Source organism: Muscardinus avellanarius (genome assembly GCF_963383645.1).
Source record: "Muscardinus avellanarius genome assembly, chromosome: 16".
NCBI classification, from domain to species: Eukaryota; Metazoa; Chordata; class Mammalia; order Rodentia; family Gliridae; genus Muscardinus; species Muscardinus avellanarius.
In genome coordinates this window covers 18935298-18950050 of record NC_137802.1, presented here as the reverse complement: position 1 = coordinate 18950050, position 14753 = coordinate 18935298, and the positions used below count along the sequence as shown (strand labels likewise).

Genomic DNA, 14753 nt, shown 5'->3' with positions numbered 1-14753 from the left:
GGGGGTTCCCTGAGGCCCTAAATAAGCTCTGTCTGAGCCCCAGGGCACAGGGCTGAGCTCCTCCAAAGCACCTGCGGAGGACACTTTCCTTAAACCCACCCCTGCTTCTTGGTCTCTTAGTTCTGGCCCAAGCCAGAAAACTGCACCTCACATAGCCACATGTCAGAGGCTTCTGAGGACACACCTTGGGGTCTCACTAAGTTGCTGAGAGCCTTGGGGAGGGGAGAGGAAACAGGGATAGTAGGAGAGTGGGTGCAAGGGTAGCAGGGCCCTGGGGTACAAAGGTACCTGAGAGTCTGGGACCAGGGTCAGTGCACCAGGCAGAGCCAGGAGGTCTTCCTGTTCTCCTCTCCTGTTCACTCTGCTCTCCCCTGCTTTCTTTAAGAAATCAGTGGCCTGACTTCTCTATCTTAGGGTGGAACAAAACTTATTTCACGCAGTAGTGGTGGGTGTCAGGCACGAGCCTTGCGTCAGCCTGATGAGTCATGGATGGGAGGAGCATGGCTGCCTGCAGTGACCAGAGTGGCTCTAGCGAGCCCCCCTTCCTTCCCTCACTCACCCCCACCCCGGGGAAAATCCCAGGTGTCTCAGCCGCCTAGGCGTCCTCCCCTTGGGCAAGATTATCCCAGTCTGGGCTGCGCAGCTCCTTTTGCCTGCAGCATGGACACCACTCTGCTCCTGAATGTAGAAGGTGTGAAGAAGACCATTCTGCATGGGGGCACAGGGGAGCTGCCCAACTTCATCACTGGATCCCGAGTAAGTGCCCTGCCTGTTGGGGCTCCCATGGCAGCCCTCCACATAGCAGTTTGTCCACGGCACTACCAACAACCTTCAGCTTTGCCAAAAGACAGCCAATAGGGTGCTTCCTGGAGTCGCCCACCCCCAGCACCTAGGACGCTTTGAGCATCTGGGGTGCTTTGAGCTGGCGCTCATTCATGGGACATTTTTGATACTTTGCAGATTATACTTTAGTGTGGGTCCAGAGGAGGAGCTTTAGGGAATTTTCTGGAGCCCCAAATATTGAGTGAGAAGGAAGGGCCATCAGGGGTCAGGTGCTGTCCCCACATATCTGGAGGGCTTCCCTGGACTGATGCATGTGTCTCTGGGCGCATAGAGCTCATTTAAGGAAGGATTTGCCAGGTGTGGTGTTTCACCACTGTAATCCCAGTACTTCAGAGTTTCAGACAGGAGGATTGCAGGTTTGAGGCCAGGCTCAGGAACTTAGTGAGAGCCTGTTTCAAAATATTGCTTTTTTTTTTTTTTTTTTTTTTTAAGGACTGGAGGTATAGCTCAGAGGTATTTATTTATATTGCAGTATAAAAAGAAAAAAGAAAAAAATAGGACTTTGGACAAGCAGAACAGCAGAGTGAGGGAATGGGATTGGAGTCCTCCCCAGGTGAGGGCCAGGCAGGGTATGTTCTGGGGGCCTGAGACATCTTGTCAGCGTATCTGGTGTGGGTGGGTTGACCTGTGAGACCCCTGGGTGGCTGTGCCAGCGGGGGAGGTGCGTCTGTACTGTGCGGTCCACTCTTTCTGTGACCAGGTGACCTTTCATTTCCGCACCACGAAATGTGACGAGGAGCGCACGGTGATCGATGACAGCAGGCAGGTGGGCCAGCCCATGCACATCATCATTGGGAATATGTTCAAGCTGGAGGTCTGGGAGACCCTGCTGACGTCCATGCGGATCCACGAGGTGGCGGAGTTTTGGTGCGACACCATCGTGAGTAGGCCCTGCAGCCCCTCCCTGGGTCTGCTCCCACCCACTGGAGAGCTGCTGTGTTTCAGGAAGGTCAGGGGTGAAACACATGCTTCTTGCTGTCTGCAAGGCAAATCCTGTGTCCTCATTCCCTGCCATTGCAAGTAGGAAGAATCAGCCCTACAAGGACACCCAAGGGCTACCACTGGGTGGAGTTGTGTGGGAGCGTGGTGGCCGTGCCCACAGGAGGGAGCCTGCCTGCTGTGCAGCCCTCACATGTTTACAGCATTACCAGATGCCAGAGACTTTTGATCATCTGTCACTTTTTGCCCTTCTATTCACTCCTAACAACATTGCAAAATTTTTTTTCATATTGATAATGCTCTTATAAATTATCCTTATGTTCGTGGTTCAGATAGAAATGGCAAAACTCAAAGTCCATTAAAGAAGCCCCTTATTCTTATTCTTATTCTTATTCTTATTCTTATTCTTATTCTTATTCTTATTGTACTGGGGATTGAAGCCAGGGGCATTCTACCTCTGCACCCAGCCCTTTTTATTTTTTTATTCTGAAACAAGGTCTTGCTAGCCGGGCATGGTGGTGCACGTTTGTAATCCCAGCGCTTGGGAGGCTGAGACAGGAGGATCGCACAGGTTCGAAGCCAGCCTCAGCTACTTAGTGAGGCTCTCAGCAACTTAGTGAGACCCTGTTTCTAAATAAAGTATAAGATAGATCTGGGAGTATAGCCCGGAGGTAGAAAAACACCTGGGTCCCACCCTCAGTACCACGAAAAATAAATTAATGAAACAGGATCTTGCTAAGTTGCTGACGGTCTCACTAAGTTGCTGAGGCTAGCCTTGAACCTGCAATCTTCCTGTCTCAGCCTCCCAAGCCCTGGGATTATAGTTATGTACCACAACACCAGATTTAAACGAGCATTTCTTATGGAAACTTTCAGACATACACATGTACACAAAAGTCAACACAAAGCAAAATAAATTTCCAAGTCCTCAGCTCCCAATGCCAGCCACCACTAACTCATGACCCTTTCACCCATCTCCTTCGTTTGCCTTCCTCGTTCTACAGGCAAAACAAAACTACAGGCATCATGTCATTTCACGTGTAAATGCCAAAATTACCTCTCTAAAATATGAAGATATCTTAAAAATTCCTTCATGCCATTTAATCTCCAGTCACTGTTAGAATTTCTCTAGTCTCCTCATTTATTCATTATAAATGCATGAAGTTCATTCAGGATCCGAAGTCCAAGAATAATGCTGTGTTGATGTTTCCTGAGTCTCCTTTTAGTCTATGGAGTTTCCTCTCTCTTTTTGGCTTGGGTTTCTTAAAGAAACTGAATCACTTGTCTTGTAGAAGTCCTACCTACATTCTGCTTTCTCTCATTGCTTTGCTATGGAATTATCTAACATGTCCCTTTATTCCCCACATTTTAGATAAATTGGGAGTTTGGCTCAGGAGGCTTATAAGATTCAGGTTCTTTTTTCTTTTCTTGCAAAAGTGTGTCATGGGTAGGCCAGCCCCTCTCATTGTGATGCTAAGATTCATTAGTGGTTTCCGGTGTTGACAGCCTGATCCATCCGCTACAAAGCTCTCCTGGAGTTCGCCTTTGATGGTGGATATGCAGAATGATGCTTTCACCAGGGGCCAGTGACCTTTTGAAAGAGCAATTTGGGAGAAAGGCCTGTATTCGAACTCTGGTCTGTCTTTTATTAGCTGTTTGACTTTTCCTTCTGCCTCTCTATTTCTTCATCTGTAAATAAATAGAAGCCTAAATTAAAGGTTTGCTTTGGGGATACATGATGTGATGTATTTGGGAATAAATCATAATATATAGAGGGCAGTTTAATAGTGGGAACTATTATGTTGACTGGAGGAATTTTAAGGATTGGCTCCTTCATTTAACTAAGGAGGAGATTTAAGTCCCAGAGAGAGAAAGTAACTTTCCTTAAGCCAAACGAGTTAAGGGGCAGGGTCTGAGTGGGATCCCTGCTTTCCTCACACCTTGTGTGTCCAGTGTATAGTAGAGCCAGGGTGCAATTCCACCATCTACCAGTGGGGGATCTCATCTCACACGTGTCAACTCATTTACTAACTTAGCAAATATTAGTTGAGCATTGTGTGTGTGCGTGCGTGCGTGTGTGTGTGTGTGTGTGTGTGTGTGTGTGTGCGTACCCTAGTCCCTGTGTTATTATTCACCCTGATTTTTTGGGGGTGTGTGGTACTGAGTATTGAGCCCAGGAGTGTTCTACTTCTGGGTTACACCCTCTAGCCCTTTTTATTTTTTACTTTCAAACAGGGTCTCACTAAGTTAATGAAGGCCTTGCTACATTGCTGAGGCTGGTCTTAAATCTTCAGTCTTCCTGTCTCAGCCTCCTAAGGGTTGGGATTAGAGGCGTGTGCCACCATGCCTGGCTCTCACATTAATCTGTGTGTGTGTGTGTGTGTGTGTGTGTGTGTGTGTGTGTGTGTGTGTGTGTTGGGGATAGAACCCAGGGGCATGCTACCTCCAAGCTACATCCCCAGCCTGATTTTATTATTTATTTTGAAACATGGTCTCACTAAGTTGCAGAGGACCTCATTAAGTTGCTGAGGCTAGCTGGCAACCTATGATTCTCCTGTCTCAGCCTCCCAAGTACCAGGATTACAGGTGTGCACAACCATGCTGGGTTCCTGATATTTTTTTTAAACTTTAAAACATATTTTAGACCTGGGCATGATAGCGCATGCTTGTAATACCAGTGCTTGGGAGGCTGAGACAAGAGGATCGCACAGGTTCGAAGCCAGCCTCAGCTACTTAGTGAGGCTCTCAGCAACTTAGTGAGAACCTGTTTCTAAATAAAGTATAAAATAGGCCTGGGAGTATAGCCCGGAGGTAGAAAGCCTCTGGGTTCCACCCCCAGTACCACCAAAAAAATAAAAAATAAAAAATAAATAAAAAAATGTTTTATTTTTATCAAGACTTCAGAAAATTGCCTTTTTCCTGTGATTTCAGTTAGTTTTAAATTATATGCATATTATATGTATATGTATATATGCATACACACACACACACACACACACACACACACACACACACACACATATATATATATATATATATATTTTTTTTTTTTTTTTTTTTTTCTGGTACTGGGGATGGAACCCAGGGACATTGTACCTCCAAGCTACACCCGCAGCCCTATTTTTTAGTCTTTTTATTTTTTTGAAACAATGTCTTACTGAGTTGCAAAGGGCCTCGCTAAGTAGCTGAGGCTGTCCATGATCTGCGATCCTCCGGTCTCAGCCTCCCCAATGCTGAGATTACAAGCGTGCACCACCAGGCCCGACTCTAAAATTATATTTCCTGACCTGTTACAAGGAGGAGCTTTCTTAATTCAGGACATATGTTAGATCGTTTGCTGCTAACGGTGCCCTCTCATAGTCTGCATGCTTGCTGACAGACAAGCTGCATGCATGGGGGCTGTCAATAAGTTCTTGATTAGTTGACTGACTTGCTGTTTTCAAAACTACAAGCTGCTGTTGCTTCTGCACTGTGGGCTTGGCTCTCCGTTTCCTGTGGTGTTGTGTTATTTTGGCCGTGCCAATAGTCACGTGAGTGCACTGTTCATCTCACAGGCTGGTGACTTTTATACCACAAATAACCCCCCACATCTCCTCCTCCCAGCCCAAGCCTGCTATGTTATACCTATGTGCATGCGTATACATGCAAACTCCTCCCAGATTCATTTATCCACCTGTACAACCCACATTTGATCCATCTCTCCATCCATCCATCCACCCATCCACCCATCCATTTATACATCTACTTATCCAAACCTCTCAGTTATTCAATTAATCTCTCCTTGACTTTAACCAATGTCCACTAATAATCTAGTATTCCAGCACTAAGCATTCATCCACCCTCTCCCTCTGTCCCTCACCCCATCCATTCATTCATCCATCCAATTGGCAAACCTTCATGGGGCACCTGATATGACTTTTTCTGGGTGCTAGAAATGAAACAAAGTCCCCAGACCTCGGGGAACTTAATTTCCAAAGGAGGAGCAGGCAGGCAGCTAAACCATTACAGTGCAGGGCAGCCAGGGCATCCCCCAGCACGCAGAAATAGGCAAGGGCAGAGTGCTCTGGACCCACAAAAGAGGACGGCTGACTGCTTTAGGGGCCTGGTGGGGGACTTCTTCAAGAAGATAACATTGAGTTGGGTCTTGAAGGATGAATTGGAGTTCACCGGGCCTAGAAAGTGGGGAAAGAGGTAGCATCCAGGCCAGGAAATGTGAAAGGGCATGGCATATTTCATTTAGTGGGCTCTTTCTCTTCTGGGGGGCATTTCTCTGCCAAGAACTTGAATTGTGCAAAGACTAAGCAATCGGCGTGACAATCACCTCTTTTTGACCAAGGGCTCAAGAGACCTGGCTTTCCCCAGCAGCCAGTGCACAGCATTTTTTGCAGAGCCCTCTACCCCAGAGTTCTCCACAGATTACTTTGAAGCATAGATCTCTGTAGGAGTCTCCCCTCCGTCCCCTCCCCGCAGCCAGAGCGCAGGATCAGGGAGGAGTTCTGGGTGTTTCTGTCTTGAAACACATGCAGCCTTCCCTCTTTTCCAAAGGAGGTTTTGGGGTTTTGTGGGATATTTTGCTGATTCCCAGTCTTGTGAGGGTTGCAAACTGCAATTCTGCAAGGGGCCAGGAACCTTGGTTTTACAGGAGGAAGCTGCTACTCATTCCCATCTGGGCCGCTGCTTGTCAAAGGAGCTGAGCCCAGTATAGCAGGGCAGTCTGTTCTGGAGACAAGTCCAAACATCTGCACCAGCCTGTGAACTCTCCCAGCGTCTAACTGAACATTCATGTGCGTGCACACACACGCGCACACGCGCGCACACACACACACCCCATACATACACCACCAACACCATCAACAAAAAAATAACAACCCAAACAAAACAAAACCAGAAAAGCAGCCAACACTGTGAAGTTTAAAACAAGGCTAATCTGTGTGCTGGATGTGGCCCATAATATCCAGTTTGCTACCTCCAGTCCAGAGAGGCCATTGGCAGAATCCGGGCCTGGCCTTGAAGCGCAAAGAGGGCAGCAATGCTGGCCTCCCTGTCCTAGCTGCAGCCCAGGGGACTGAGTGAGTGCCAGGGGTTGGAGTCTGGCTTTTTAGGGACCTGTGTTCCTGAAACTGACATCTTCTTTCTTCCCTCCAAGAGCAGCCCCGGGAGGCTGCAAGACTCTGCTCTGCCCCTGAACTTTACCCTGTTTCTTGGCATTTCTCCATCTCCAGTGGCATTCCCCAGTGCACTGGTGCTGACCAATGGCGCTGGCATTGCCAGAATGGCAGTGTCTAGCGGAATGAGGCCTCTGTCTGAGGTATGCTTAAATAGCTGCCTGGCCCTGGTCCGCTGCTCCCAGGCGGCTGGCCGGAGCAGGGCTCTGGTGGGCGCAGGCTGCAGGGTTGGGGCCAGGAGCGCCATCCCCACAGCAGGCTGGTCCTGGGGCCACTCCCTTCTGTAGTCTGGCCGTAATCCCCAACAGGCTCAGCTGCCATCTGGCCACCTGGCTCACAAAGCCTCAGGGCTTTCTGGGCTAATCAGGCTAGGCGAGGGGGAAGGTGACCTTCATCCCCCATGCCTTGCTTCTGCCCTGTCACTGTCCCTGCAAAGCTTGGCTGGAGTTGTGCTTGGAGGTCTGTCTAGGGACATGAATGCTCTGAGAGCATTGTTGAAGAAGCTGAGGCCCAGTATGGAAGAGGCCTTGCTTGCTAAGGCCTGGCGGCGGATTCCCCGCACCCCTCCACACTGAGGAGCACCCTAGCGCCCAGTGATGGGCGAGCCATGTCTACGTAATCAAGCGACAGCCCTATAGCGTTCTGCTCATGTAACACAGCAGGGCTCCCGCTGGTTAGCAGATCACCAGGCCTTATCTGGCTCCCCCCGTGCTGTACAAGGTCCTCCCCATGAGTCAGGGGCTTGTGGAGCTCAAGTCTCCTGGACGAGAGATGTGTGATAGTCAACGGGGGCCAGCAGGAGGCAGCACCTGAGTATGGTCTTTGGCACCGGGTTTGAATTCTGGCTCTCTTAGTGGCTGGCTGTGTGGCCTTGAGCAAGTTGCTTAGCCTCTATGGATTCTACTCTCCTCATTTGTAAAATGCCTCCCCATCAAGTTGTGGTAAGGACTGAGGGAGCCCAGAGGCCTCAGGTGCTTTGCTTGGCACACAGTGGGCCCCAGCTGCTACTGGGGACAGTGGGTTTGTAAGAGTCTGCTGGGCAGGGTGCAGGGTGCAGGGTGGGGCTCTTTGTGGTCTAGCTGGATCCAAGCAGATAGTCCAGACATCGTGCATCCGTCTCTCCCACAGCACACGGGAGTCTACCCCATCCTGTCCCGGAGCCTGCGGCAGGTGGCCGAGGGCAAGGACCCCACAGAGTGGCATGTCCACACCTGCGGGCTGGCCAACATGTTCGCCTACCACACGCTGGGCTATGAGGACCTGGACGAGCTGCAGAAGGAGCCGCAGCCTCTGATCTTTGTGATTGAGCTGCTGCAGGTGGGACCTGGGGCCCAGAGGAGGTAGGACCTGGGAGAGAGGGCATTGCAGGGACCCGGGTCCACTTGCCCCTGGACATGGTGCTGTTTCTTGCTGGAGAAAAGAGAGTGCTTGAGAACCACAGGAAAACTGGAATTTAGAAACAAAACAAAATGGAGCACGGTGGTACACTCGGCCACCTGGGAGGCCGAGACAGGAGGATCAAAAGTTTGAAGCCAGCCTCAGCAACTTAGTGAGGTGCTGAGACCCAATTTAAAACAAACAAACAAACAAACAAACAAACAAACAAAGAAGGCTGCAAGGGGTAGCTCAGAGGTAGAATGCTCCTGGGTTCAATCCCAGGTATTACCCTCCCCCCAACTGACACACACACACACACACACACACAAAAAAAAAAAAAAAAAAAAAAAGAAAAGAAAAGAAAAGAAAAAAGAAAAAAAACCCCTCTGCTCTTTCCAGGAGAAAAGCCCATTTGGAACCAGTTGGAAAGAAATGTGACTCATTTTCATTTCTTTGCATTTTTCTTTTATTGGCTATCTACTTCCACTTTTTATTTGTTTTGTTTTTAAAAGTTTAGGATCATATCGTCTTCCTTGGCTCCTGTGGTTTGTAGGTTCAGACTCGCTTCTGGAATGGTGTGAAAGGTTCACAAGACCCACAGGCACCCAGAGGTTGTGGGAAGAGCCAGAGCTGGGTCAAGGCCAGTTCAGGACTCAGCTGAGGGCTAGAGGGGCAAATGAAACCAAGGAAGATGAGGATGTCAAAAAAGGGCCCTCACAGGCCGCCCAAACAGTTGTGTGGTCTGCGCACTGCACAAAGGCGCCTCCTCTAAGGGGCTCATTATACACCTTTGTGTTTTTATAATGACAGTTTTCCAGCAGATGGCAATAAAGTGCCTTGTTCAAATGCAACGTGTATTTGGGACAATTTTCTGAATACTGGAAATAATTGTCCTGATGAAGGTGTACCTTTTTCCTGGCCTGCACAGAGTGCCGATTTAGGGCAGGGTCCTGGGCTTTCGGCTTCCTTCCCCTGTCCACACACATTTGCCCAGCAAGTGTGAGTCCTGGGTGGACTTCCAGGGGGGAAAAGCACAGCTGACTTCTGCAAGCGCGCGGGCCCACGTCCCTGTCCCTGCGGGGCTGCGGACTCCTGGGCCCTCCCTCCTGACCCGCCGCTCTTGGTCCAGGTGGAGGCCCCAAGCGAGTACCAGCGGGAGACCTGGAACCTGAGCAACGAGGAGAAGATGCAGGCGGTGCCCATCCTCCACGGGGAAGGGAACCGCCTCTTCAAGCTGGGCCGCTACGAGGAAGCCTCTACCAAGTACCAGGAAGCCATCGTCTGCCTGCGCAACCTGCAGACCAAGGTGGGCGCGTCCCCGCGCGGGGCAGGGCGGGGGCTGCGCGGGCCGCTCCGGGCTGACCCTCTTCGCCTGCGGCAGGAGAAGCCCTGGGAGGCGCAGTGGCTGAAGCTGGAAAAGATGATCAACACCCTGATCCTCAACTACTGCCAGTGCCTGCTGAAGAAGGCGGAGTACTATGAGGTGCTGGAGCACACCAGCGACATCTTGCGCCACCACCCAGGTGCTGCCCGGCCCGCGCATGGCTCCCGAGCTGTACAGCCCTGTCAGGGGTGGTGGGTAGGGGTGCTAGTTGGGGGAGAGTATACTTACTTACTTACTTACTTACTTACTTACTTACTTACTTACATACTTACTTACATACGTATTTATACTGGGGATTAAACCCAGGTACTTTCTGCCTCAAAGCGACACCCCTAGCCCTTAAAAGAAAAAAAAAAAAAAGAAAAAAAAATACGGCCTTGAATTGTTGAGGCTGGTCTAGAACCTTTAATCTTCCTACAATGTGGGGAGCCCCTACCCGGTTGAATGCAAAGTTCTGAATATAAAGTTAGCCACAAGACCTTGTGAGCCCATGCTTACAAGGGAGGGTGCGGAAACTGTTGGTACTGTGGTTGTCTGCACTCTACGGTCGGGGAAACTGAGGCACAGAAGGCCGGGAGAGGCCCGGGCTGGGTGCGGGTTTTGTAAGCTGAGGAACCCCAGCCCTTTGGGGGCTGCCTGTGGGACCAGGCAGGTGGCTGCAGCGCGATCATTCCCGCAGGTATCGCAAAGGCCTACTACGTGCGGGCGCGGGCTCACGCAGAGGTGTGGAACGAGGCGGAGGCCAAGGCGGACCTGGAGAAAGTGCTGGAGCTGGAGCCGTCCATGCGGAGGGCCGTGCGCAGGGAGCTGAGGCTGCTGGAGAACCGCATGGCAGAGAAGCAGGAGGAGGAGCGGCTTCGCTGTAGGAGCATGCTGAGCTAGCTGCTCCATGGAGTCCCGAGGCTTTCCTAGCCCTGGGTCACCCACAGGCGCGACACTGGCCCTGCTGTGTCCAGCAGCCTGCTGGGCGCCCAGGCAGGGGAAACGCAGCCCGATCATCTCTGGTTCGATTGCCCAGGATTTGGGAGTCACTTTAAAAAATTTGTTTGCTAATTTATTCATTTATTTTTGTACTGGGGATTGAACCCAGGGGCATTCTACTTCTGAGCTACACCCTATTTTAAATATTTTTATTTTGCAACAGGTCTTGCTAAGTTGCTGAGGCTGTCCTGGAACTTGTGATCCTCCTGTTTCAGTCTCCCAAGTCCTGGGCTTCTGCCACCACACCTGGCTGGGCATCTTTTTTTTTTTTTTTTTTTTTGTACTGGGGATGAAACCCAGGGGCATTCTACCTCTGAGCTATAACTCCGATTTTATTTTATTTTTGAAACAGGGTCTCACTGAGTTGCAAAGGGCCTCACTAAGTAGCTGAGGCTGTGAACAGCGATCCTTCTGTCCCAGCCTCCCAAATGCTGGGATTACAAGCATGCACCACCACACCTGGCTGGGCATCATTTTTTAAATTTAAAAATAACATTCTTTTGAGGGCTAGGGATGTATGCAGTCTAGTGGAAGGGCATGCGCTTAGTAAGTGCAGGGTCTGGCTTTAGTCATAGGACTCATTCCATTTTTTTTTAAAGTTGAAGTCCTACATGCCCATGGTTAAAAAAAAAAAATCCCCTCCCAAATCTAAAGAACCCAGGAGAGCTCATGAATACAACAGAGAAGTTTCCTCCCCTCCCCTCCTCTTAGCTCAGAACTAGTTTTTATTCTTCTTTCTGGTAGTTTCCACCATCTTCAAATAGGACAGTCACACCAGAGCTACTCTCTGTTCATTTCACCCCATGTCAATAAAAAATGAGGATATGGTGTCTGGCACTTTCTCAGCCCTCCCCTCCCTTTCTCCCCATTTTGGGTAGGTATGTTTTGGGGATTCTCTTGGTTCTTTTTCTAACTTTATGCAGCACACCTAGAGCTCACCAGAGTCTCACTGATGTTTGTCTGGTGACTCCTCTGGGTGAAAGGAGGTGGCTGTGCTGGAACCCTGTCCCCATCTCCTCCTCCTCCAGCCTCCTCTTGCAGCCTAGAGTCCATTGTACTTTACTTTCCCTGAGCTGGGGAAGGTGGAGCAGGGAGAGAGGAGAGTGGGGCGGGGCACCTTAGCCCATCGGGCACAGCTCTGCTCCAGCGCGGAGGCCTGGCTGGTGTCTGGGCAGCTGGAGGCTCCACTGTGGCTCAGAAGCCTGTGAGGAGCCTGGTGAGGGCTGTTACCTGAGGGCCCTAAACCATGGTCCTCTGGACTTCCCAGGTGCTGGCTCTTTCTGTGGGCAGTGTACCCACCACTGCCCCTTTTCCTGAGGCTGGAGATAGTCACTTTTCAGTGTGTGACTGACAGATTCCCCAGCAGGACTAATGCCCCTGGTCATCCCAGGACCTGGCTTGTTCCTGTTCGACCCAATGCTTGTGGACAACTCCCCTCTGATACTCCAGTATGTTTCCAAACCCAAGAAAAGAGGGTGGGGCCAGGACCCCTGTAGACTGTGGTGGGCGATACCCTGGAGAGAGAGTACAGGGACTGCTTGTCCTGTTGTTACTGTTATCCAAAGGTAGAGAATGGGACAAGAGAAACACTTTTCAGAAACCACTGCATCTTACCAGTGCAAGGAAGTGGGATGCAGAAGTGGAGCGACACAGGAAGCCTTCCCATCCAGAGCTACGGTGTCTGCACGGGCTGCCTTCTGAGGCCTGAAAACTAGCCTTGGGGGAAGTCCTGGTTGGCCTGGGCTTGGTTGGGCAGGTGGGTGCAGGTGTCCTCTCTGGAGAACTCCTTTCCCAGGGTTCTAGCTGAATGACTAGGTTTTTAAGAGACCAGCAGGGGGCAGCAGAGAACAAGCAGACTGAGGTCCCTGCGCCAGGGGCAGGGGTTCTGTTTCTCTAAGAACCTTGACTTGTAGGCCTGCCTCTCTGAGTGGACTCCTGACTCCTACAGGGTCGAGCAAGCTGGTGATAGGGACAAGGGGCTCAGAACCGTGGAATGAGATTGCCAGCAGACAACCCCATCCTGTCCCCGTGTACAGACAGGGAAACTGAGGCTGAGAGAGAGACCTGCTAGGTCACACTTTAAACCTGGGGCAGATTCCCAGATGAGAACTATGTTTCTATATTTGTGGGCTGTGGCTTTTTGTACTACACTGACCTGCCTTGCTCACCAGATAGCCCATACCCAGGTATGATGAGAAAAAAAAAAAAAAAAAAAAAAAAGGAAAGGACAAAAGTGTGAAGCCCAAGGAGCCATTCGAGGGGGCACCGTGAGAGGTGCTGATGTGGGTTTTGCCGCCCCCTCTGGCCTGGTCTTTCCTTCAAGAATCAGTACTGTAGCAGGTAGGAACCCTCTTCTGGCTTCTGTCCTAACTGGAGTCGACAAGGACCCGAGACCGCTGCGTGCTTTGGGGGGCCCCAAGGGGCCTGGGTGGCCAGAAGCCCTCCTGTCTTCAGCAGGTGTATTGTTTCCATGCCTGCTGTAGCAGATTACCACAGACTTAGGAGCTTAACACAACACCGATGTTTTCTCTTGGCATCCTGCAGGTTGGAAGTCCCAGAGAGGCTGGCAGGTCTGTGTTCTTTGTGGGCTCTTTAGAGGAGGATCGGTTTCTTGGCTCTTCCAGCTTCTGGAGGCCCGGTGGTGCATTCCTTGTTTCCTGCAGTCTCCAAAGCCAGTGAGGTGGCGCCTTCCTCTCTCTGCCCCTCTGCTGCTATATTACACCGCCTCCCTGTGCCCGCCACCCTCCTGGCTCCAACCTATGGAGACCCTGTGCCTGCCTTGAGCCACCTGGATATTCCAACATCATCTCCCCTCCTCAAGGCCCTGGCAGCCAAACCTGCAAAGACCCTTCTGCCATGTGAGGTTCACTGGTTCTGGGGATGAGGATGAGGATTTGGGAGGGCATTACACAGCCTACCAGGCTAGTTCCCAATCTGCTTTCCGCCCTGGAGGTTCAACACACAGCCAGGGCTCCCCTGCCTTCCTTCCTCCAGGTGTGTTAGGGTCCATAGGAGACCCCGGCAGGAGCCTGTTAGTGGAGGGGGAGAAGCTTGAGCCTTGTTTCTCTGGGCCTCCCTCTGCAGTGCAGCTGGCAGTGCAGGGCGGTCACCTGTGCTCACAGCTGGTTCCCAGGCCACAGTTCTCTCTGGTTCCTGGAGCAGCAGCCCCTCCCTGGCCCCACAGCCCTGAGCATGGTGATGGCTTCTGCTGCCCACCACTCCCCGAGCTCCCTCAGTCTTCCTGCCCCTCCATCCTGCTCTCCCGCTGTCCCCCTTGGAGTGGGCTGCTTGTTTTTGCTGCCAAGACCCTGCCTGGTGGATCAGCTTTCATGTGTCCACCAGGCCGGAAGGAGGAGAGAGGAGCAGAGACAGGCTGAGAACATGTTCGGGGCACTCAGTGAGGCAGGGGCAGGGCCAGAATTTGAGTTCAGGCCAAGAACTCACAAAAGGAAGGCTAGAGTTGGCATTTTCCTGGTCTCTCCCCTCCACCCCCTGCATGAACCCCTCTCAGTTGATATCAATGCCCTTGATCTCAGAACCATTTGCAATTGGTGTTTAGCCAGAACCAACATCTGAGGGTTCCTTGTGCATCTGTAGGCACGTTGTGGGAAGGAGGAAGCGTACCCAGCATTTGCTTGGCATAAGGCCAAGGCACCTCCCCACCCATGGGAAATGGCACTCGCATTTAACACACAAACAGCTCAGCTTTTACAACCCGCTCTCTGCAGGAGGCCTGGCACCAGCCTTGGAGGCTATCAGCGGTGTCTTGTCTGAGTGTCCCCTCCCCAGCTCAAGGTGGGCTCGCTAGCTCAGGGGGGGTATGGGGCGAGCCTGAGCCACACGTCTGTAAATGGCTGAGCCCAGAATTGATGCACCTGCATGTCTGTTAGTACACAGCAGAGGTGAGGATGGCCCCGACTAAACATTCTGAGCTTGAGGCTTCTTTGAATTTCCTGCAAGGCCATTGTTGCTCTGGGGTTCTGCAGTAGTCTCAGGTCAGAGGAGCTTGGAGTGAAGGGCTCCCCTGGCCTTACCTGCACCCTGGCTTCCCCCATTCTCCTCGT

General features: G+C 51.2%; 1 protein-coding gene across 1 annotated transcript; it reads left to right on the top strand.

Moving 5' to 3' along the window:
• Positions 1–660: 660 nt before the first annotated feature.
• Positions 661–10590, top strand: AIPL1 (AIP like 1 HSP90 co-chaperone; the record flags this gene model as incomplete). The annotated part of the gene is made up of 6 exons (XM_080712299.1): positions 661–756; positions 1544–1723; positions 8076–8264; positions 9454–9630; positions 9706–9847; positions 10388–10590. 6 exons carry the CDS (start codon positions 661–663, stop codon positions 10588–10590), a joined length of 987 nt encoding a protein of 328 aa, XP_080568425.1.
• Positions 10591–14753: the final 4163 nt, after the last annotated feature.